General features: G+C 37.6%; 2 protein-coding genes across 3 annotated transcripts; both read right to left on the bottom strand.

Moving 5' to 3' along the window:
• Positions 1 to 698: 698 nt before the first annotated feature.
• Positions 699 to 3,659, bottom strand: LOC137726560 (protein SRC2 homolog). Its single transcript, XM_068465494.1, has 7 exons — positions 3,444 to 3,659; positions 3,171 to 3,275; positions 2,918 to 3,044; positions 2,725 to 2,796; positions 1,540 to 1,585; positions 1,121 to 1,436; positions 699 to 1,019 (listed from the first exon to the last, which is right to left on the bottom strand). Exons 1-7 carry the CDS (start codon positions 3,559 to 3,561, stop codon positions 982 to 984), a joined length of 822 nt encoding a protein of 273 aa, XP_068321595.1. The 5' UTR covers positions 3,562 to 3,659; the 3' UTR covers positions 699 to 981.
• A 10,121-nt stretch (positions 3,660 to 13,780) lies between these two features.
• LOC137725388 (phosphatidylinositol 3,4,5-trisphosphate 3-phosphatase and protein-tyrosine-phosphatase PTEN2A) lies at positions 13,781 to 20,627 on the bottom strand. Of its 2 annotated transcripts, none has more exons than XM_068464051.1 (13): positions 20,513 to 20,627; positions 19,068 to 19,567; positions 18,767 to 18,868; positions 18,633 to 18,689; positions 17,861 to 17,926; positions 16,818 to 16,994; positions 16,602 to 16,688; positions 16,426 to 16,490; positions 16,267 to 16,343; positions 15,647 to 15,693; positions 15,387 to 15,517; positions 15,225 to 15,294; positions 13,781 to 14,599 (listed from the first exon to the last, which is right to left on the bottom strand). In XM_068464051.1, the coding sequence occupies exons 2-13, from the start codon at positions 19,485 to 19,487 to the stop codon at positions 14,060 to 14,062; spliced, it is 1,839 nt and encodes a 612-aa protein (XP_068320152.1). In that variant the 5' UTR covers positions 19,488 to 19,567; positions 20,513 to 20,627; the 3' UTR covers positions 13,781 to 14,059. The 2 variants fall into 2 exon arrangements, with proteins under 2 accessions (XP_068320152.1, XP_068320153.1); XM_068464052.1 differs by having other exon boundaries at positions 19,068 to 19,585; positions 20,513 to 20,614.
• Between the last annotated feature and the right edge of the window lie 2,806 nt (positions 20,628 to 23,433).

Genomic DNA, 23,433 nt, shown 5'->3' on the forward strand with positions numbered 1-23,433 from the left:
TTCTGCGGGAAAGACCCTTATTTTCATATGCTACAATTGACAAATCTTAGTGTTAATAAGGAAAATCAATAGGACATTTGTGTGCTACTTTGTGGTGTGCTTTTAATCCTATCAAATTTTTTATTTATAACACTATTGATTTTTACTTATGAAAGCATTCATACGACCGAGTGGGATAGATCATCAGTGCACGGACAAGCAATAATGTTGCTCCTCTCACCCTCAAGGTGAAAAAAATCAAGCAGAAAAAAGGGTTCAGGGAGAAGTTATAGTATACGACCGGATCGGATGCATATACAAGGCCTGAATCATTATAAGTCATATATCGATTCTAGACAGAAGTTTGTAAACGACGGATGCATACAAAGTGAATCGCATGCTGGTCACATGATTAGTTATTGTGAGAGGCGCGTTGCCTAGAACTGGAGATTTACTTGAGGAACACTTTTTTCTGCTTCATTGTTGATTGAAACCCCTTGAAAGTGACTGCGAGTCTGCAGAACGAAATTTTATTCTGTTGGCTCCAAAGTATAGCAATAGACTGCATTTGACCTGCGCCGATTATAAAGCATCCTTGTTTTGCCTTTCAGATGAAAATTCAGATTACCAATTCCTTTCATAACTTCAGGATTTCGAACAAGTTATTGCGATCTATCCACCAACATATACAACTGATTCGAACAAGTTCAAATCTAGCATAAAACAACACGTAACTGCCTCGTGAATTAATGAAAAAGGCCAAAGAATAACAGAATCATACAGGTTACCAAAATTCTGGTTCAGAAACTCTGCGTTTTATAAACAGTGGGGAGAAAGAATGTGCACATTTGAATTTGGAACATCCGTCTATGCGGTAAGACAACTACCAAACTACGAGTATTAGACTATACACAATTAGTACCACATCTTATCAATCGCATCTTCATTTGGGGTCTCGGGGAGATCTCTCTCTTTTTCAGGTACAACTGGAGGAGCTCTATCTTAGTACGGTGATGGAGGATAAAGTCCAGGAAAAGGATCTGATTGAAAAGTGTACAACAGAAAATTAGTATTTGATGAATCATATTAGCAGCCAGAAGTAAGACACAGAAAAGGAAATAAAAACGAAGAAAGAACTTACTTGGAGGATAGGGTGAGGATTGTGGGGGTGGGGGATATGTTGAAGTTGGTGGGTATGGTGCGGGAGGATAGGAAGATGGAGTATGGCCATACGCTGATGGATTGGGACCATATGGAGATGGTGGATACCCTGCTGAATTAGGCGAGTATGAAGGATAGGGAGATGGAGCTGGGTAGCCTGCTGGCACTGGTGGGTAAGGTCCAGGCGCTGGTGGTGCATAATGACCTGCAGGTGGGGGGGCTGAATATAGATGAGCTTGTGATGCATGTGGTGCTCCATATGGTGGTGCAGACGGAGCATAGCTTGATGTCGGTTTCTGCAGTAACCCAAACACAGTAAATCAGCTGGACAGATAATTAACATGACTATACAAGACTGTTCAGAAGTCACCGGTTATATTGAGAGAGGGTGCAATTTACATTGGTCTTCGAATAATGCATTATGAGCCGAACTTCTCCTGCATATCTACTATGAAAAAGAATTCGTCTTAGAAGTCAAACAATTTCAAAACACAGCAGAATACATCTAATTATAGGACGGTTAGTTTAATGAACCTTCTAGATGCAAAAACCAATTCCATGCTTTTGTAAGAAAGGAAAATCAAAACTGGTACTCAAAAAGGATGAAATGTACCGCAAGATATTCTATCAAATTCCCAGCCCTTTTCTCTTCTTTAGCCCAAATTGCAAATTAATATACTTAATACGAGGGATATATTGCACAAATTTTAACCCCATATCCTAGCCTACCCCTCCTAAGGGGTCTCACTACACCAGACAAGGAAGGCAAATTAATTCCCTCTTTTTTTGTTCGCCCTTTTATTTTACAGAATATAAAAAATAACATGGTGGATGATTGCACAGCCCGTGTTTGAGCTGTCTGAGAATTGATAGATGAACACAAAACCACGTAAAAGTAATTTGAGTGAATATTGAGTGGAGACTCCGCGAACAGATGACACAGAAATAGCATCGTCAATTAGGAACATCAATCTACTTGGGGCGTGTCTCATTTAGGCCACTTGATGCTCACTAATGTTGCAGCATAGACACGAGTGCTTACACATAATTCACGCAATGTTTGCTCCTAAAACAACTCATGGACTAGCATGATCTATTCATAATCACACAATGAATAGCTGTTTCTTTGCCTAATACAATGCAAACCCAAAATTAATTTATCTCATCATGAAAAATAAATATGAAGGACCAAATCAAGGGATGTAATATTGGTGAAGTTATCTACAGCTTCAGATACATGGTTAACGCGAACAATCCAGATAGGAAGAAAAAGGAAACTCATGCATGAAGATCATTGACTTGAGCATGCATAGTACACACAACCACCTCCTTTTCGGATAATTTGAATTAATTAGAGATGGAACAAGGTGCAACAACAATTTGCTAACAGAGACATAGGAGTTTGGATATATTAAGAATTCTTGAATATGAACATCCAACTAGAGCGGCAGGCTTAAAATAAAGTCACATTTTAAAAATAACACCTATATGCAACCTGATTAGTATGCCTTACAATCCAACCATTCACATTATAGTAGCATTAGAACAAATAAAAAGCAATGAGATCAAATTTATTGTAGTTACCGGCCATGTTTAGTCTGAAGCGGCCATGCGCTGTCGTCATAACCCTGAGTAAGAACCATCTGAAGTTGAACCCTAAAAGTCATGACACACCAAATAACCCAAATCAGCAAACTCAAAAATTCAGAATAACCAAAATGGTCTAAAAGAAAGCCAAAATGGAGATGTTGACGCATATGGGTTGAGAATTTCATACTTTCCCCCGCCAATGAAGTCATCCGATGTGACAGTATTGCTGTTCCAGACCATAACATTGATTTCCCTAAGACCTTCAACCAGCGGAAACACGAACTTCTCTTGGAATGTGGGATGTTTACCGCCGTCTATACCAATAATTACAACATGGGTATGAGTACAAAATTAGATCCAAATCTCCAGATTGCAAGAACAACAAAAACTGAAATTTAGGCCAACTTAACCAACTAAACAGGGCCTAAATCCGAAATTACCTGTGCATGTTCTGGTGCGGTGCTTGGTGTTAGCATATTCAAGACAGACATATGGGTCCTGCCGTGAAATCCATTCCGTATCTCTCAATTTGTTACAACCAATAACTGCAGCACCAACAGATAATCAAAACCCACATCACAAAAACTCAGAATTTGAATTACAAAAACAGAAACAGAAGATAAAGAACAAGATTTTGATGGGTTTTCTTGAATTTTTATAAAAAAAAAATTGCGTATTTTGACACAAAAAATAATGGGAACTTGAAACCATACCAGTGACTTCAAGAAGCTGGCCTTGAATTCCAGAAATCGACATGGAGGAACAGTCGGGAGGAAACGATAAGTAGTAAGGTGCAGACGAATAGGAAGATGAAAGTTGAAATCTTGGCATCTATCTCGTTCTAAAAGGTCTCGTCCTTCTTTATACAAATCCTAATCCGCGTACTTTATTTTTTGAATTTTTATTAAAATTGTAAGCACGTTTCTTGGTTGCCTAAAATTAATAGACACGGTTAATGGTGGTTCCAGGAGGTTTCTGTGGTATTTCGTTTTCTAGTTTCTGTGACTTCGAGGAAGGGAACAAGAGACGGCGCCGTAAATGGATGTTATCTCAATTTCACACGCGACGGAAAGCGCGTGGAATTAGCAAGACTTAAATAGATTTTGTTCCAAACCAATCGGGATTAAGTCTCAGTTTTTCATGATTGGTTTTCCTTGCATGGCTAATTCCTTCTAATTACGAATTTAGGATATAGGACAAAGGAATTTATTATCGTTATGGGTGATTACTCGTTTTCATTAGGACAAGGTTTATATTTGAGACTTAGTCCCGAAGAATTTTTCATATGGGTGGAGTTGTTCCGATCACGTGGCATTACAAAGGGCCAAAGGAGCAGGTCTAATGATAAAATGACAACGTGTTTAGAGAAATACAAGTTCATTATCAAATTGGAACATGTATTAGTTCATAATGGAATTACTTTAGCAAAAACAACCCAACTGAAATTTTCCTTTACGTCATCAACTGAACATGGAAAATATGAACGGCGGTTGTTGAAGTAGGTCTTTAGGTCAATCTCACGGGTAATAATTGTTTAACGAAGAAAAAATAGATGAAAAACATAAATGTAATATTCTTATTGACAAAACGATTTCTTAGAGCAATACACGATAACGAAATTTTAGTCACATTCAGGACATCCATTTCTTAGCTAAAAGTTTCAAGGTGATCCTAGAGACTAAATTTTTAGACTATTTTCTGTAGGCTATGTGATGTGGCGATTGATGGTTGGACTCCTTCTCAACCGCCACGTCGTGTAATCTATAAAAGATGATCTAAAAATTTGATATGTCTAACATTTTCAAAGTTTAAGTACTATATTTTGCACGTGTGTTTCTAACGGACTGCTGATGCTATTACAAACTTGAGTCGTTATTGATGAAGTTAGTATCTTGTTTTTACACATAAAAAAATCGGGTAGTATTTAATTTACTGACTTTTCTAACAAAAAAACAATACCAAGTGATTTTCGATCTTTCTTATTGTTATTGTATCATTGTACAAATTTAAAGAAATCAACACCAAAATTTTTATTTATTTGTTTTCTTCAAATTGCTACTTAATCTCAATTTGCCGATATATTATAATTTTCAAGTTATTCCCACTCATTTCGCACACTGAGTTATGCCACTTGACTTGGTTATTGTCTTGTCTCCTTTGAGAAAGACTTACATGCACTACAACAAAAATGGCCACTGCGCACAATAAATTATCAGTGCCTTTGAGGTCAAAAAGCACCAACAATTGTGCCCATAGACCAATAGCAACTATATTTGTATATGTGCCCTCTACGGGTGTCACCTTTGATTAGAGGGCACAATACGCCCATGTGTGCTCGAAAAGTTGAGCACAAATAAGGTTTATATTGTGCCCTATCCTGATACCTTTGTCAGATGCCATTTCAGATTCATGTTAGCACAATTTTTGTAATTGAGCCCTATCAATTAAATATAAAATAAAAATAAAAATAACAAATTCGAAATACCCTACAATCTGAAACAAAAATTTGAAAACTTATAATCATCCTTGAAAACGTATATTCATCATTTTAGGCAGTCATCCTTCCGATGAAGGCGCCTATGCTCCATGTGCCATCCACAATAGTGCCACACGCAGCGACAGTGCGACCTGCAGCCATGCCAGGGGTTTTAGAGTCTGTTTTGGTCCAAATCTCAACCATTTTCAACAATTCAAAAGCTAAAACAAAGCTACAAAGGTAAGTATTCGAATTTTACCTTCTTCAGGGCCATTAGGTGAAAATCATAGCCCTCGCTGGAAATCTGGGGAATTTGTCCCCTGAGTTGAAACTACATCCAAACTTAACCAAATCAGGAATGCAGTGCAAAACGTCTCTAAACAACTTAAAGAACCTAACTAAGGTGTTTTTGAGACTCATTCATACTGGATTCGACGGAAAATCTCGCCGGGGAGTCAAGCGGCGACGGAGCTTGTCATTTTGTTGCGTCAGTTTCAATTTCCATAAAAGCAAAATGTAATGGGGAGTCTCCAGTGAGGAAATGAAGGTGACGTTGGAAGTTGCCTCGTCGAAGATCACCAGCTCCGCCGCCATCATTGCTTATGTACTTCCCTGTGTCAAGGAAGAAGCCGAGAGGGAGAGACAAAAAGATTGTGAGAGAGTGAGGGTGGCAATGTAGTGTTTGGGTGGTGGCAAGGTTCGCCGGAGTGGCTAGTTAGATGGAGATGGTTGATGCGGTTTTCTGTGCAGTGAGCATATAGATGGTGAGGGAGATGATAGAGAAAAATGTGAAGAAGTAGAGAGAGGATTGCATGAATGAGGGAGACGGAAGAGTGATGGCGTGTAGAGAGGAATAGAAGCACGGGTAAGGGTGAAGACCCACGTGGGTGGGTCCCACGGTACACAAAAACCCATCAGAAAATTTATGAAATAATTATATACATAATTAGGAAGGAGACGAAAGAACAAATAATTATATATACATGACCAGGTGGGAAGGGTGAAGACCTTACTGCATCAGCTTACTGGGAAAGTAACATGGGAGAAGCCCTTGGCTTCTAGAATACTCCCTCCCAAAATTACCAATTTGTCTTCTAACTTTAAAAATTTGTAACTTACTCGTTCTAACTCCGAATGCACATTCGTTTGTGACCACGCGTTCATTAAGTTAAATATTATTTATATATAATATAATATTTATCACCAAGGGTCTTGAACTCGAAGGTCTCACAAAAGATGAAATTACCCACCATCTTATTTGTTTTCCAACGAGTTCCACATAATCATACAAAAATGAATAACTAAATCATACATCTAAAAATACGTAAGGTATTACAAATAAATTGCGTACATTTGTTTTATAGGTACTATGGGTAGATTTTCATAATTTTGTTGACATTTGTACATTGATTTATATGGTAGGATGTGAGAATAAAATTGAAAAAAAAAAAAGAGAGAGAAAATTGCATGAACAATATGTGACAACTATTAACATGTATGTACAAAACCAAACACGATGTTCGAAAATATCGATGACTTAAACAGTTAATTTCCAGAAATATAGAAATATCAATCACTGTTTTTCAAGAATTGTGGTCCATTTATTTAAATGCAATGGCGCCTAACGTAATTTTATAAAAAAAGGGCTTATGATAATCTAATTGGTGCCACATTTTAAGGAGCTAGTTTGATCAAAGGTCTAAAACACACAAATGTTTAATAAAAGAAATAGTAAAATGAGACATCTCAATCTAAATGCCTCACTAATAATTCAAGTTGATTGCAACTAGATATTTTCACAAATTGTGAATAGGGAAAAATAGTTGGGAATAGGAAAAGGTAAATGTAAAGAACACAAAAACATTTTTTTTTATTTAAATATATTAAAATAGAGGGCACAAAAGCCTTTATTGTGTCTATGTAAATTAATAAAAAAAAATTCCATCTCTGACATGCAAGCTGGACACAATGTTTTGTGTTCAAATTTTAATAGGCACAAATACCCGACACAAACTAATGTGCTTTTATGTTAGATGGCACATTTGAGGTATTTTGGTGCTCAATAGAATTTAAAAAGTACAAATATATATTTGTGCTCAATGAAAATGAGAAGGGCACAAATCAATTGTGTTCTTAGCCCATTTTTCTTGTAGTGATGGATGAGCACCGTCACGTAGCGTTTTGATCAATTAATGTATTGATATGTGTAAATTTTTTACATAATAATATATTATTAAACTAAAACGATACGGTCACAAAAACTCATTTCATATAAATTGTTTTCCACCCCTTCTCATTTAGGCAAAAACAAAAAATACTTGTTTAGGTTAGGTTGGGCCCCACTTCGCATCCACTTGGAATTGACTTAGCATTATAAAGGGGGATATAAGAATCATAAGATAAAAATGGAATGTGCAAGAAATGATCGAGCTGACCTTGTGCTTAGAGATTTGGAGTCATTTCTCCACCCGTTCATCATGTTTGGAACTTGCCAACTTGGAGAATCCATTTGTTAAAGAAAAATAATTTAATAGCAAGCCAAATGATATATGCAGGTGTTGATTCTAAAAATTACAAGACTTACATGGTGCATAGGCTGATAATTACATAACTACGTCCTTCTTGTTGATGTGGGCACGCCAACTCATGACCGAGGTCGGTTGGGCGAGTAAGATGATAGTGATGGTGTGGCGATGAAATACGCTATTGACTTATGCACCGAGCGACAACGGTCGAGGAAGGAACACCTCTCGGCCTAGGGTTCTGGAAACATGAAGACAAGGTTGCCATTACTTTTAAGTCAATAAAGGTTTGGCTTTCAATGTGTCAAACATTGAGTAATTTGATTAACATCTCACTTCGCCAAGAAAGGTAATGAAGTGATTTCTCGCCAGTAGCAACTTGGATAGTTAACCAAGAAACGGGAATAATGCTATTAATCCAAACTAAATATGCTCCTTGATCGCCTAATTCTACAGCTCGTGATGTTAATCCAAATTGAACGCGCCGTTGGTGGCTACCAAAGTGTTGTTAGGATAATTAGTGTTTTTCTCAGGGTATGAAAAGGTTTCACATACAACATTTGAGTTAAAGAGACTCTCTACGTTGCCAAACCACTTCAATTTATAGGGTTAGATTTCTTGATGACCAAGCTTGCCGAGTTGTAAAAGCTTGATAATATTCCAATTTCTTGGTATATTCTTTGAAGATACTTAGAATTATCCTCGGTCAAAACTTTATCGCCTCCGAGTCTCGTTGTATTTGATTAGGACTCTAAACCTAGATTGATTATGCGATTGATTCAACCTTGTGGGACCATGATTTTTTAGGGACAGAGTAAGGTGGATCAGAATACAAATACCTCAGAAGGCTAGTCATATACTCAACAACTTCCACAATGGAGTTGCATAGATGCCTAAGCGATGTCACCATCATCTTGTTTTGGAGCAGTGATCGGAGTCCGACAACTTCACTGAAATTGACCATGCATGTTCTACAAGACATGGAAACTTGATTTAGTAAGGAATCAGCCAGGTTTTCCATATTACAATCTAGGGATTGGCATGTGTCGTAAATAATTCAATTTCTAAGAGGATGCAATATATGTTCCTAAATATCATTTTGGATTCTCCAGGTTTAATACGGGTTCCATATCTTAAAAGGGCTATATCTCAACTAGTATAAATACATCATTCTAAGGTTCATCTCTGGTAGCGCAGTTATCACACACTTATTCTCTTGCCTACTACTAAAGTCTTATAATATTGCTTACTATCTTGACCATTGGAGAGCCTTTGGCCACCCCTGGACCTTGGATGCTTATGGTTGTTTGCTATGTTACAAGTTAACGAGTTTTTGCATCTCCACCCTTCATGGTGGTGCGCGAATTTGGTTTCTACAAACCTTTATCCGAAAACCAATCCTCATCATCAATATTTCTCTCGTGCAAAATCCGGTCAAAACATTGCCCCCAATTTTCTTGAGCTTCGACATGCACACTGAATGGTTAAGGAAATTAATCTTCTCTAGCAGATCATCGAACGTAGCACTTTTATTTTTTGGAGTATCGGCTTGTGCAGTCGAATGTAATTTATTGATGCTTGGCAAAACAATAATATGAACCCTTTCGCCGAATTAATCACCTGGTACACCTGAATGCCTACCAACTAAAGTGGATGACCATTAAAATTGCACTTTTTTTTTACATACAACCACTTGTTGCCCTTTTATTTTCTTAAGTATTGGCCTAAACAACCGAATAGTTAAGAAAATAAAAATTATTTTTTTAGCAAACAAAAACCAAAAGTGACCTAATTATGATGAGGATAAGGCTAATGATGCTTTATTTTGAAACGAGATTTTTGTGTGTCATCGTCTTCGGTCGGATTTTGCTTCAAGCCTTGACATGAAATAAAAAGAGTTTCTTCAAATATTCTTGATCCTTGGCTGCAAAGTAGGCCAATTATTATTCCCTCGTGTATAATCACTTCACCAATTTGACCGTGTAACTCGGATAATTTCGCCGAACAAGATTCCACCATATTGGCGTTGCCTCCAACAACCATATCGATTGACATGGTTTTCGTATGAGGCCGTGTTTTGGCCTTGGTCGTCATTGAAACATTTATTTGATAAATCACTAGTTGAATCAATTTTTGTATTTGGCTAAGAAACTTCAATTTGATATTATAGCCAACCAATTTTCGATTTCAAACAAAAGAACAGGTGGCCTAACTTTTTCCTTGGCCAAATTGACAATCCTCTTAGGCGGCCTGATTGAGGCCGAAGCGAAAAATGCCTCCTAGCCTGTATTTTATCCATTGCTCTTGTATACAAAAACATAATGGAAGTCTTTCTCATCTAGCCACGTATCAAAGCGAGCTCTATCTTATTTTACCCATTTCTTTTGTAGGGTACTTGGAGCTTTCATTTTCAACATGTGGACGAAGGATTTTCGCATCTCTTCATGGGCATCAAGAATTTTTTTTCCCTTCCCATGCTCTTTTAGACTCCTCACACTTTTGACTGTGTTTCTCCAGTTGATCTTGGATCACGTACAATCGGCTGAATTGAGTCGGACTGGAATTTAGATATATCATGTGAACTTCATAGTTTTAGCATTAGGCACCACCGAGCATGTCAAAATGTTGACCTTAAAAATTACAAGACTTGTGTGATACATAGTTTAAGTAATTTTTGAGCTAACTACTTCCTTCTTGTTGATGCAAATATGCCAACTTGCGACTGGGCTCGGTCAGTCAAGTAAGATGATAATGATGCTATGGTGGTGAAGCGCCCTGCTGACTTCTGCACTGATCGGCTATGGCCGAGGAAGGAACACCTCTTGACCTAGATCTAGAAACCTGAAAATTGCCTTTACTGTGAAGTTCAATAAAGCTTTGGCTTTCAATGTATCGAACACTGAGTAACCTGAGTAACACCGCACTTCGTCGAGACTCGGAGACTTGAATAAATAACCAACCGAAAGAGATGCAGTGTTGTTAATCGAAATTGAAGATACTCCTTGATCGCCTGATTATGCGGCATAGAGCATTTGAGAAGATTTTGTGTAGAGCATTTGAGTTTGTGTGTTTAGTTGAAGAGGATCTCAACATTGCAAAACTACTTCTATTTATAGGGACAGATTTCATGATGACTAATCTTGCTGAGTTGTAAAATTATGATAATATTCCAAATCTTCGGCCTATTCTCTTAATATACTAAGAATATTCTCGGCCGAAACTCTATCGCCGCTAAGTCTCGCCATATTCAACTAAGACTTGGAACCTAAATTAATTATGCGATTGATCCAACCTTTATCTGGAAACCAATCTTCATCCTTAATATTTCTCTCACTTATGGTTCTAAAAGACATTAGGCGCTAATCAGGAGGCAGGTTGTGGCCTAGCTCCAAGGCTGAAGCCTAAGTAGACTAGGCAAGTTTATATAAAATTTTTTATATTATATAAATAAGTGTTTTTTTTCTTATACTTAAAAAAAATATAATTATACAAAAAAAAATCATTTTTATATCTAGTAAAAGCACAACAATGGCTATTTTCAGGTCATAAACGTGGACGACAAAACCAACTAGTGGCATACCTGCCCATGTCTTTCACACAAACACATACTTTTTCCTTTTTCGTATTTACAAGAAACATACAAATTAAGAGGATTCAGCGTACACGTCATAATACACTGTTATATGTAAGTTACACATCGCCTGAAAGTAAACCTTATACCTTGTTTGGTTTTTTAAAATTGAATAATTGAACAAACATTTGAATGCTAGTTACAACATAGTTGGCAAATTGAAACCAGAGAAATGCCTTGTTGTTAAAGTTGATTTTCTATTGGGAGCTTATCGAAAAAATCCTCCAAACTAAAAATGTAGTAGCGTGGTGGAATAAAAGGATGCCAAATAATGGAAGCCCAACTTTTAACAAGAAACCGACAATAAACAATTTCATAGCCATCAAAAAACGAAAAAATTCCAAATGTAGAAGCTTCTAAAGTTGACACATCCTTTTCCTCATCAATTGGAAAAGGCATCTCAATTTAGCACTATTCTTCCTTTTATGGGTTCCTTCTCGAAATTATGGCTTGTTTTTGTGTCATAGCTGTTTTCTCCACAATTGTGCTGAAGAAAGTTGATGTTCCACCATAAAACCAATTGGCAACATGGGGAGCATCCCAATTACTTATAAGCACCTGCAAAGTCCATTCTTTTCCCAATGTAGGATTCATACTCTCATTCCTGAATGTATGGCAAATTTTCAAGCTGAACACGTGGACAACAGAAATCGAGTGACATGGAACACATGTGGTTGCTGGGGTTCACACATGGGATAACCTACTCTTATACCATGAAGAAGTTGAAGTTCCACCACAAAACTAATTGGCAAATAGGGAGTAGCCTAATTATTTATAAGCACATGCAAGATCCCTTCTTTTCTTAATGTTGGATTCATACTCTCAGTATCCGCAATGTCTAGCTTGCATTAGAGTTTCTTATTTATGGCTATTTGGAAGATGTGTAATAAAGTAAAGTTTGATAGTAAGCCTCTTTCCTTTTCTCGCCTTTGTCATTCTACATTAGCTTGGATTAGGCAGAATTTTCACTCCTGGTCATGTACGTAGTATGTTGGATAAGCAACTTTCAGTCTCTCTTGGAATCTCGGCTAAGTCCTGTAATGCTCTCCGTTCTTGTTCTTTTGCATCCTCCTCCATTTCCTTGGGTCAAAGTGAATACGAATAGCCTTGCTAAAGGCAATTTGAGTCCTGCGGCTTATGGGATTTTTTTTAAGATTTTGTGGGTTATTTTCTTAGTGGTTTCTCCCACGCTTGGGTCATCATACATCTTTCTATTCGAAGCTTCATGCTGTCATCCTTGTTGTGGAGTTGGCTCATGCACGGGGTTGGCAAAATTGATGGCTTGAAAGTGACTCTTCTAGTGGGATATCTTGTTTTGCTTATGGTTCCTTTTCTCATCGTTGGTCGCTCTAGACTCCTTGAAAAAACTTATTTCTCGATTGCAGCACATGATTTTCTGTTGTTCTCGTACATTTCAAGAAGGAATTACAATTCTAGCAAATTAACCAATTAAGGGTTTCTCTCATCTTCACTTGTATAGGATGCCACACCTCATATGGAGATTCTTCTTTTCTGCATTCAGAGGTTTCTTTAGCATGCCGACATACAGGTTTGTCTCCCTTTCTTGGTGTGTGATTTTTTTTTACCTAATCCTTTTGGATTTTCTTGTTTTGTTTTGCAACTTGTCTTGCACGTTGTTACCTTTTAGGTTTCATTTTAGAGGGTTTGGTCTTATGTCCCTCCCTCTCTTTTTCTTGTATTTTTCTTTTTCCAGAGGGGTAAGGTTTATGTCCCTCTTGCTTAGGTTTTTTTTCATGTAAATAAAATTCCTTTATACCGCCAAGATTCTCCCAAAAAAAAAAAAAAAAAAAAAAAAGTAGATAGAAATGAATGCCCAATTTTTTATTTTGTCCAAGTTTTTTTTTTTTTTGAACAAAAAATATTATCTACACTAAAGGGGATAGGGAGTAGGCTAAGTCTCATAATGAGTTAGCAATAATATGGTTCAAATTTGTCTTTGGCAAGAATCGAACCTAAGACCTCTCACTTACAAGTAAAGAAGAATATCACTAGACTGTAATAATAAATGACAATTTTGTCCAAGTGAATAGAAGAAATAGTGATTCGGCCAACCTATCCTTCTATTCCTATCAATTGCGTACAGATTGAAAGGGAAAAATCTTCACAACTAATTCACATTCAACTTGAACAAAATCGAAAAAATAGCATCCATTTCAACCTTCGACATAATTGGAATTCAATGAATAATCCAATAATAGCGCAAGTCAACTGTAACTCAATTGGTTAAGAATATTTGCCTTTGCATCTGATGTCCCGTGTTTAAATCCCCTCCCCATAGTTTAGATGAATTTAGTGTAAATTATCCTACTAGTTAGTTTACCAAAGATAATCCAACCCTTGTTCCTAAACCAGGCCTGAATATATATCAAATGGATTGGTAAAACATTGAAACCGAAAGTATACGCCAGAAAGCACGAAATGATATTTTACAGGTTTTCTTATCTCTTCCTTTACAAACAATCAAATGAATTCCAACAAATCCCCATCACAGTTCGATGTATTATTCGCATCTTCAAAGAAACCTTTTGCTTTCTTAATCCACTTACCAGAAACGTACTTTCAACTACAAACGGAACGGACGGTTGAACATATAACCTAGTATCAGCAACTGGTGGACTTAAAATGCTTGCAAACCATATTATGTACAGATTTTCCCAGCCCGAGGCGCACCCCCCTTGTTTACTCACTTTCAGAGTCCTCGTCATCTCCAAACGAGAAAACGGAGGCATCAGCAGCCATTGCCTTAAATTCACTTTCTGTGCTCGAAGCCTCAAGGCCTGGCGCATTTCCACCACTAACAGAACTTTTAGGCTCACTAGCAGCAGCCGCCTGTTTGGAGTCCGTGTTTCCAATAGAAACTTGCTTAGTCGCATTTGTTAAACTTGAAATTTGATCTGGTTTGGTATCAGACTCGGAACTGGTGCTGGTACTGGCCACGGGTACACCTGCGGGTGGAGAAGTTGCTTCTGCTTGCCGGCTCTTAGCAGAGCCACCTTCCTCTGCCTCACTATCTGAGAACACATCATCCTTGTCTTGACTTCCGGGGCTTTTACTTTCTTGTGGAGCAGCAGCTGCACCCCCCTCATCCGAGGAAGGTTTGGTACCTGAGCTTTCATCTGGTTTCTTAGCAGAAGTTTCAGTATTAGGTGTTGTAGGAACATTGCCGCTATAATCCACTAAAACCACCTCAACCTGAAACCCTGGGGAAGGAAGTTTTCTCTGCAGAAGCCCACCATTACAGACAAGTTAACCAAATATTGATAATAAAAATAAAAAAAAAAGGATAAGTTAACCAGTGGTTTTTAGTAAATAATAATTTATGAGAGAATGCGGGTGATACGTGTGCCTCTGTACCAAGCATAGAAAATGGAATTTTTCAAAGAATAAGAACAAGCAGACTGAGTCCTATGAGTCACTTCGAGATATCATCTCGACTATTTGAAAGCTCCCAGCTATTTCTCTCAATCCATCACGAGGAGTGAGATGATAAGCGCCAAAAGTACAGAAACAATAAAACGAGTGTACACCATTCTTAATGTGTAAAAGCTTTTGTTCAGCCAAAAGATCTTGTTTATCTTCAATATATAATGAATAGAAAAACTTCCCCAAGGCACTTTTTTCACATCAAAACTTCTGATCTAAACCAACCTTAAAACCCACCCCGCCATCTATTAGTTTATCCAGGTTCTGAGGCATATTGTAAAGCAAATACAATGCATATATGTTCAATGATCCTAAGTTCAAACCAAGTTCTGGGCCAACAATGATGAGTTTCCAAGGTTTTGCATTTTGTAAGTGCAAAGAATTACATGGAAATAAAATTGCATAGTAACAAAAGATATACCTTGTCAAACCCATCGAGATCATTGTTGGTTAAAACTTTTCTATTTTCCGTCATTGTTGTGTTCAGCCAGCTGGAAGTAAAAATAACAATAACAATATTAAAACATAAAAGAATCAGTTCCAAGTCACAAAGCATAAACGAATGGGAAGGAAGATTCCAAACCAGTAAAAATCTCCTTGACGATCATGAAAATGGACTTTGAAGTCCCCAGCTAACTCTGTCAAACCAAGTTCCCCTGGCAGGGCAAAGACCATTACACCCTTCTTTGGAGCAGAAAACCAATAATCTTCTGGCTGTAGATATAATGTATATCCAAAACCCAAATTAGAAAAATGACAGAAGAAAGCTGAAAATAACAAACGGAATTAAGACAGAACCATGGATGAAACTTGTATCTAACAGTTATCAAGAGAAAAACCTACCGAAAGACCTTTTGTTCTAGGATGTTCTTTTGTGGAGAAGAGAACACCTGAGGAAGTATCAAAGCAAAACTATCAGCATGATAATAAGCCAATAAGCACGATATTCAAACTATGCAGACTTAAAACTCTATTTAACATGCTTTTCAAGCTTTTATGAGTTTCTGCAGGCATCAGTACGACATAGTTCAACACAATCAAAATGGATACACATGCTTCCAATTTGCATCATAGATAAACGTTGAGCTCAGCTCCAAGCCAGCTCTGAATAGGGCTATGAGCTCATAGATTATTTGGTTCTTTTACTCTCTTTTTCTTTTTTCTTTTTTTTTCTCAAACATCCAACATTCATATGATAAAATTTTCAGAGTTTTGAGGTATATTATTTACTATTTAGTAAGGAAAAAAAGGTTAAGAATCTGCTGGTGTTGAGTTAAGACATCTTTTAAGATTCAACAATTGCAAATAAAGAACTAGTGCAGCGAGAGATTTCTATAGCAGATAACCCTAAGCAGACAAAGGTAATTATAACAGATGTATTTTGGGTGTGGAAAGAATCATCCTTAGACAGCATAGGAAAGTGAAGGTTGCAAACAGACAAGAGCAAGGATGCTCCAACACACCAGTATGATCAGATACAGTAATGGTGGGCCTGATCCAGTATGGGCACCTATGAAGCCGAAATCCCCTAAGCATGCACCTGCATATGATGCAAAAAAATTCTCAGTGTCAATGAGTAATATAAAATATACTACAACAGGGATATAGAGCCAGAAGTATACCTGCGCCCAGGTGGGTTTTCACCGTTGAAGTATGTTAAGATACGTTCAAAATATTTAACGTACCTCTGGAAAAAAATAAAAATAAAAAGAATTAGCCAAACAGGATGATGTTAGAAAGACGAGTGAGATGCCAAGAATATGTAGTACTCGAAGACAATATAGCAAATACTACTAACAATCTGACTCGGCAGAACAAGCCCTTTTCCATCAAAGCATCGTTTCTGGTTGTAGTAGTCAATAGACTCCTCAGCGGTCGGAAAGAACTGGAGAGACGGAGAATAAGTCTAAAATAAGAACTAAGCAACATACAATAAGATACTGATACGCTAACTCATTTTTGCAAGAGATTCGTCTTCACATCTTCCAAAAAAAAATACTATGAAGAAACTTACTTTTAAGTATAGGAGAAGACTGGAAATCATCAGTCCTGTTCTTGCCATTCCGGCCTTGCAATGCACAACCACAACATTCTCAATATCCTCTTTCAGCCATGCATAAGCACTTCGACAAAATAATGTTATTAGATGAATTGGCGGACAATTATGGTCATCAAATGGGAAACTAGCCACCTGCAGACAAAATGATAAATCAAATATAGAAAACTGTAGGAAAACCACTATAAGGACGATTACAATTGCCGAAACAGCCCATGCAATTAGTTTAGTTTAGCCTTTAATTTTATTTTATTTCAATGGAAAGGTTATATTTGATGAAGTAACAACGCAACATTCCTTGCGTTTTATTGCAAAAAAAGTAGGCAAAATTGATGCCAAAAACTTTAAAACTTCTATAACAGATCTGTAAGACTATAACATAAATGTGGAGTTCCATAAGAAAATTGAGTTGTAACCTAACCATAAAGGACTGGTCACTTCTGTTTTTTTCTAGCCTCCATAGAACTTAACCTATGGTTTTGTTCTTGAATCTTGTGAACAAAATGGATTCATCAAAAATCAAGGTAACTTTATGGGGATTCTACAAACCTAGCCTATGTTCTCAATATTCCAATACCATCAAAATTTATTTCCCTCAGCACAATACATTTATTATTAATATGATTATGCACTAAGATCCAAATAGTACATTGTATATCAGATGTAAAATATCTCGAGCAGCCCAGGAAAAGATACTGTTTCCTATGATTAACCTCTGAATAAATGATTTCATTCTCTCAACAAATTGGAAAATAGATTGATTGTATAGTAAAATCATTAATTCAAACTGAATTGTTGTTAAATTGTTTTTCCTATGGAGGATCTAACGTTTTCTTAACGACAGGGTACTGGGGAGAGTTCTAGTTACATGCAATGATTTTTCAAGCACAATAATGAACCAGCCATGCTTGAAAGTCCGGGCTGTCACAGTGCAGATCACTAATTAGAATGGTTGAAATAAACGTCATTAACACAACCATAAGTGACAAATCATGACTCACCTTTCCTTCAAATAATGACGCGTCATAAAGCCTTTCAGAACAAAGGTTATATACTTTGTACTTGTCCTGCACATATTCCAGGGTAAGATACTCGAACATTTCTTTAAACAACAAAGTAAATCAAGAAAGGGTGCAATGCAGCCACTCCATGAGAAAGTTATGGAAAGAGTATCTAACGTCTGTTTAAACCATATGAAATAACTCAAAGCAGTTCCAGTCGGTAATAGCACACTATGCTTTGGCTGTGCGTGTCTGCCTAAGTGTTGAGTGATTAAAATTTATATTACCACGAAGCAACAAGATCATGAGATTCTCATTGGAAAAAGTAAGTAAAACAAAAGGTGAATTTAGCTCAAAACTGTTTTACACACCAAAAATATATCTCCATCTCTCAAAATTTTAAGGTAGGTAATCCATATAAATAAAAAAACAATACTAATTGGAGACTGCGTGATTATCCTTAGTAAAAGGATACTAAATGCTCAAGAGAAGCACCCACTTCGAGGTAGGTAGATGAAGAGCCTTTTAAGAAAGGAGGGAGGGAGAGCAGGAGATGGGGAGAGAGAGAGAGAGAGAGAGAGAGAGAGAGAGAGAGAGAGCGTGAGAGAGAGAGAGAGAGATTTATTAAGTGCCCAAATATACTTAGAAATGTTATCATGGGATCGCCATGAGGCAATAAGTGGAATACTCAACGAACATTAACCACTAAGAGGATTTTAATAATGCTATCCAAATAAAAATGTATATACCATCAACCAAAATGTATTATTACCTTATGATGAGTTTCAAAGAACTTAATCACTTCTTCCATATGATTTCTGTAGAACCCCTGCATTACATAATTAACTAAACTGAGTTTTGGTGATACAAAGAAATAGGATACGTTAAGGTATATAACTTGCTAACCTCAACATATCCGAAAAAACCAGAGCTCATATCACCAGCAGGGAATCCCATGGCAATTATATTCTCTGTAATATAAGTCATGTCCAGATCAAATCCTCCTTCCTGTATAAAACGCAGAAACTTGAGGTTCTACAAATGATTAAAAAAACCATATCAAGTGGAGATGTCCTGTTTAGGAATGATAGAAACCACAGGGAGAGGAAGCAAAAGTAAAGCACTGTATGACCCCTCCACTTGACTGTAAGAAGATATAATTAAAGAAGACGACAGCAGCAAGAAATCAACAACACAGGAGACCAACCTGGTATCTACGTTTGTTTTGAGAGACAACATGCCTGGCTTTAACCTGAACAGCTTTCACTGCACTCTTAGAAGAGTCAACTATCCCCTTCGTAATTGTTCCAATAAAACCAGGTTGCAGAGTTGTTGGACTTTCATTTGAAATATCATCTGACGGTGGAGCTTTTGGAGACAAACGCAATCCTAACCCACTAGTAAAGCGTGAAAAACTCGATTGTCCACCATTCCCAGACTGAGAGCTGTCCTGCGTTGGTGCCAATGGCTGAGGAAGTTTCAGATTTTTGGCCCATGATGACAAGCCAGAAGATTGCTTGGTTGGTGCATCATGAGAATCTGATCCAGAGTCTCTGGCAGGAGGAGGTTGTGATTCAGGAGCTTTAACTGGAGGTGCAGGTGAGGAGTCAGCAGGTTCTGCATCCATCCTATTACCCCAGAGACCGCGATGGAGAATGGGAGATTGAAAATAGTTCACAAACCCAACATACAAGATACCTTCTGTAGCTGAAATTGCAATAACAACTTCAAATACAGACAAAAGAATTATTAAAAGACAAAAGAATGAATATAAAGCATGGAACTTTTCTTTCAACCAATAGTATATATGGAAAAACCAGCACATGCTAATGATTTTGTGTTTTCTGTCCTCAATTTCTAGTCATTCCTATTCTGTCCATGGGATACAACAGGAGAAAAAGCAAAATGGATTGTCGATCAGTTACAGTAGCATAAAGTTGAACCGCTACTATGTAATACCATCGTACTGATGATCCACCATTCAACTATCACTCCACAAATTCATATGACAAGAAAGACCACAAGAAGAAAAAAGACACGACCCTAGTTGCTCTGAAGATGTAAAAATATCTTAACTATAAAATAAATCTATGTCAGAAACAAAAAGGGATTGCAATTAGAAGAAGAAGAAAAAAAAAAAAAAAAAAAAAAAAAAAAACCATAACAAATATCAAATCTTACAGGGTTCTCCCCAAATTTAAACAACCGCTTCATAGCCGCTACATTTCCAAGAGTTATTGCCCTCCCCAAACCAACCGCCAAAACCCAAGCCTATTATTCTTCAAATAAGAACCATTGCTCCATTGCTAGGTACAATCACAGTCTAACACCATCGCCTTTCGAAAACGTAAACCGAATCAAAATAAACTTCAGCTTATCATCCCTCATAGACAATGTTGTCAATTCAAGCACAGAAATTCCTAAATTTATTGCAATTTCAGATTATTTCGTATATTTAAATCACCAAACAATCAGATTCTTTCGGATAATTAAAACTGAAAGATCACAAACTCGGCAACAAAAATACAGAGAGACAAACTGAATCGCAAAAAAAAAATGAAATAAATTGAAAATACTAACTAAGAACAAGAAAACGGGAGATAATTGAGAAATTAAAGGAAACTGAGATCGACGAATAGGATCCAATCTCACCGAGATGAACAGCCCCGATAATTTAGAAGCGTCGAGGATCTCACACCAGTGAACTCATAGCCTGTCTAGGGTTTGGGAGGGAGGGAGAGAGGGACAGGGAGGGAGAGGATGTTGGTAATCAGGAGGGTTTGCAAGGTCTTTGCGTTGTATCATTTTCACGTGCTTTGGGTTTGGGTCAACGTGATCGACGGTGGTGATCTGGGTTTGACTGTCTGATATGGATGAGGATCTTCGGTTAGATCGTCATCTCTAAGGGAATTAAACGGTAGGATGAGCGTTGCGTTTTTGTATTTTTCATTGTTTCTCTTGCTTTAAATTCGTAATTAAAATGAAAATAATTGAATTGAGGGAGAGTTGAATTGAGAAAGGACAAAATCAGATTATTGTTAAAGTTGTTTATCTAAACTTTTTGAAATTGGAGTAGAAATAGTAAAAATTCTATATAAGTTGTTTACTAATTCACTTGAATCAGAATGAGAATTAATATGATTACTGAAATACCTTGTACAAAAATACTAATTATATAAGGGAAATTGACATATATGGGCCATTTTTGACACGCCCAACCCTGATATTCTCCAAACATCAAAGCAGATACGTGCTGGCCGATACCCAAATGTGACTAAGCCATATTAGAATGCATGAGAAATAATAAATATAGACAATACTTATAAATTTAAATACAATGATTATGCAATTATGTAACGTTTTCAGAGCATACAACTAATCTTAAGCACTAAAAATGAATAATATAAAATTGAATGAACAAAGAGATGGGTCCTACACCGAGAGGACTCGAAGATGTCGATGCGAGAGTGCCTTGACGCCGAGATTGTACGCCTCGAATCTAAGTACTGAGGGGGCGCAAAACAAAATATGAGTGGACCAAGTTGATATATAAGTAGTAATAAAACAGTTAATCTTCCGGCCGAAAACATATATCGTATATAATGTGCTTAGTAGTAGTAGCAAAAGGCATATATATATATAAACATATATCTTCATTCTCCTAAAGGCACAACATCTCCCGACCGAAGCCAATATAAATATCTTCCGGCCGAAGCTATCTACAAATGCCCAGTCGAAGCCAATAGTAGCAAAAGGCATACACACACACACACACACATGTCTTCATTTGCCTAAAGGTACAACATCTCTCGACCGAAGCTATCTACAAATGCCCAGCCGAAACCAATATAAATATCTTCCGCCCATAGGCACCAACCAAACACCCGGCCGAAGCCAATCTTATATCTCCCGCCTGTAGGCATCAACCAAATGCCCGGCCGAAGCCAATATAAATATCAATCGACCTGTAGGCCCCAACATCACCCACCGAAGCCATATATAGATATCATTTGAAAACCTACTAAATAAGTACATAAACATAAACATAATATTTCTAATATATATATATATAACTATCTTAATCGGAGTTCAGTAGCTAAAACGTCATATCGGAAAACCACATTCACAAGTGTGTATATATTCATCAATCATATATACCACAAGGAACGTAAAGTCGATAAAGTATGGTATTCCAAAATATTCTCAGTAAAGTATGCTATCTCATAAAGTGTAAATCTAATTTACTCATAGACGTTTCATAAAACGTAACCATTGAATCATGCTTTTCATGTATGCATTTCTAATAGTAAAATATGCATTTTAGAATGGGTCTACTCACAGATACTTCGCCGTTGAAGAGCCATGCAAACTAGATAGGATGGAAACGCCATAAACAATTGCACCTAAGCACATAAAGGTACCAATTAATAAAATTCTATCATAAGGATTGAATTTCGGGAAACAGACGTCATAAATGAATTCAAGACGTTGAAAAACAAGAGGGGAGACCTTGGGTACCCCCACACGCCTCCACGGGGTGGCAGCCCCAACAACCACACGCCACCACGCTCCATTTTGGGTCACCAGAAAAGTCGATGATGTCGCCGTGGATGACGGCGGAGAACACAATACCTCCGATGGAAGCACGTGTTCTCCATGCACCGGCCAAGACAGGCACCCATGCGCCACTAACACGCTGGCCAGGGTTTAGGATCCGATTGGGTCTGGGCTGAATTCGGGTTGGGCCGAGGGTTTTGGGCCACATGGTTGGGCCTGGGCAACTGGCCCTGGTTCCCAGTTGGGTTTTGGGCTTAGGTTATTTCTGGGTTGGGCTGGATAGTTGGGCCAGTTCCATGGCCCAACGATTTGGGCCAAACAAAGGTTGTGGATCGAGTTTTGACTCGTTTTCAGGCCGGGTTGCCCAAGCTTGACGACGAAGGAAGTCAAAGCTTTCCAAGCTCCATTTAACCCCCAAACCTAACTAAAACAAGTTATGCAATATAGCAAATTGAAGCCCAAGGAACAAGGAAGAGATTTGTACCAATTTCAAGATGTAAGGTGGCCGAAGTTGGCCAAAAAACACTCTGAAACCCATAGATTCCCGCTGAAAACTAGGGAAGGTCTTCCCGAGGTGTTCTTCATCCAAAAACCACAAAACACCACTCAAAGGCGTCTCAAAATCACTCATAAACATGATCAAAGAGGTTCTTGGAGCTTACCATGATCGAGGGTTCGCCGAAGGAGGAAGTCGTTGTTCCACAAGGTTATGGGTTCAAAGGCTTGTATCTGTTGAGGATTTTCCTTCCTCCGTGGAGATGGAGACTTGGTGCATTCATATAAGTATGTATGGGTGTGTATATATGTGTGTTGTTTTCAGTGAGGAGAGGGAGAGCGCACAGAGAATAGAAAGAGAGGTCCGAGAGTTCTTAACGGGGAAGGGAGGGAAGAAAGAAAAATGAGGGAGGTGAGGGATTTGGGCAGGGGGACAAAATCAAGGGTGGGCCCTCTTGGGCACACCATTTCAGACCAAAAAGTAATAATTCAAACAAATATTCCACAACCTAAGTGAAATT

Source organism: Pyrus communis, chromosome 2, assembly GCF_963583255.1.
Source record: "Pyrus communis chromosome 2, drPyrComm1.1, whole genome shotgun sequence".
Taxonomy (NCBI): Eukaryota; Viridiplantae; Streptophyta; class Magnoliopsida; order Rosales; family Rosaceae; genus Pyrus; species Pyrus communis.

Bases quoted from the DNA above. Each gene is read 5' to 3' on its own strand.
- LOC137726560 (XM_068465494.1), bottom strand. From the start codon at position 3,561: ATGCCAAGATTTCAACTTTCATCTTCCTATTCGTCTGCACCTTACTAC. The intron at 3,276-3,443 runs GTATGGTTTCAA...TTGGTGCTGCAG, and splicing joins CCAGCTTCTTGAAGTCACTG to TTATTGGTTGTAACAAATTG. The intron at 1,020-1,120 runs GTAAGTTCTTTC...CTTTTCAATCAG, and splicing joins ATCCTCACCCTATCCTCCAA to ATCCTTTTCCTGGACTTTAT.
- LOC137725388 (XM_068464051.1), bottom strand. From the start codon at position 19,487: ATGGATGCAGAACCTGCTGACTCCTCACCTGCACCTCCAGTTAAAGCT. The intron at 16,689-16,817 runs GTAAGTTTCTTC...CCGTCTCTCCAG, and splicing joins GTCTTCTCCTATACTTAAAA to TTCTTTCCGACCGCTGAGGA. The intron at 16,344-16,425 runs GTATACTTCTGG...CATCATATGCAG, and splicing joins GAAAACCCACCTGGGCGCAG to GTGCATGCTTAGGGGATTTC.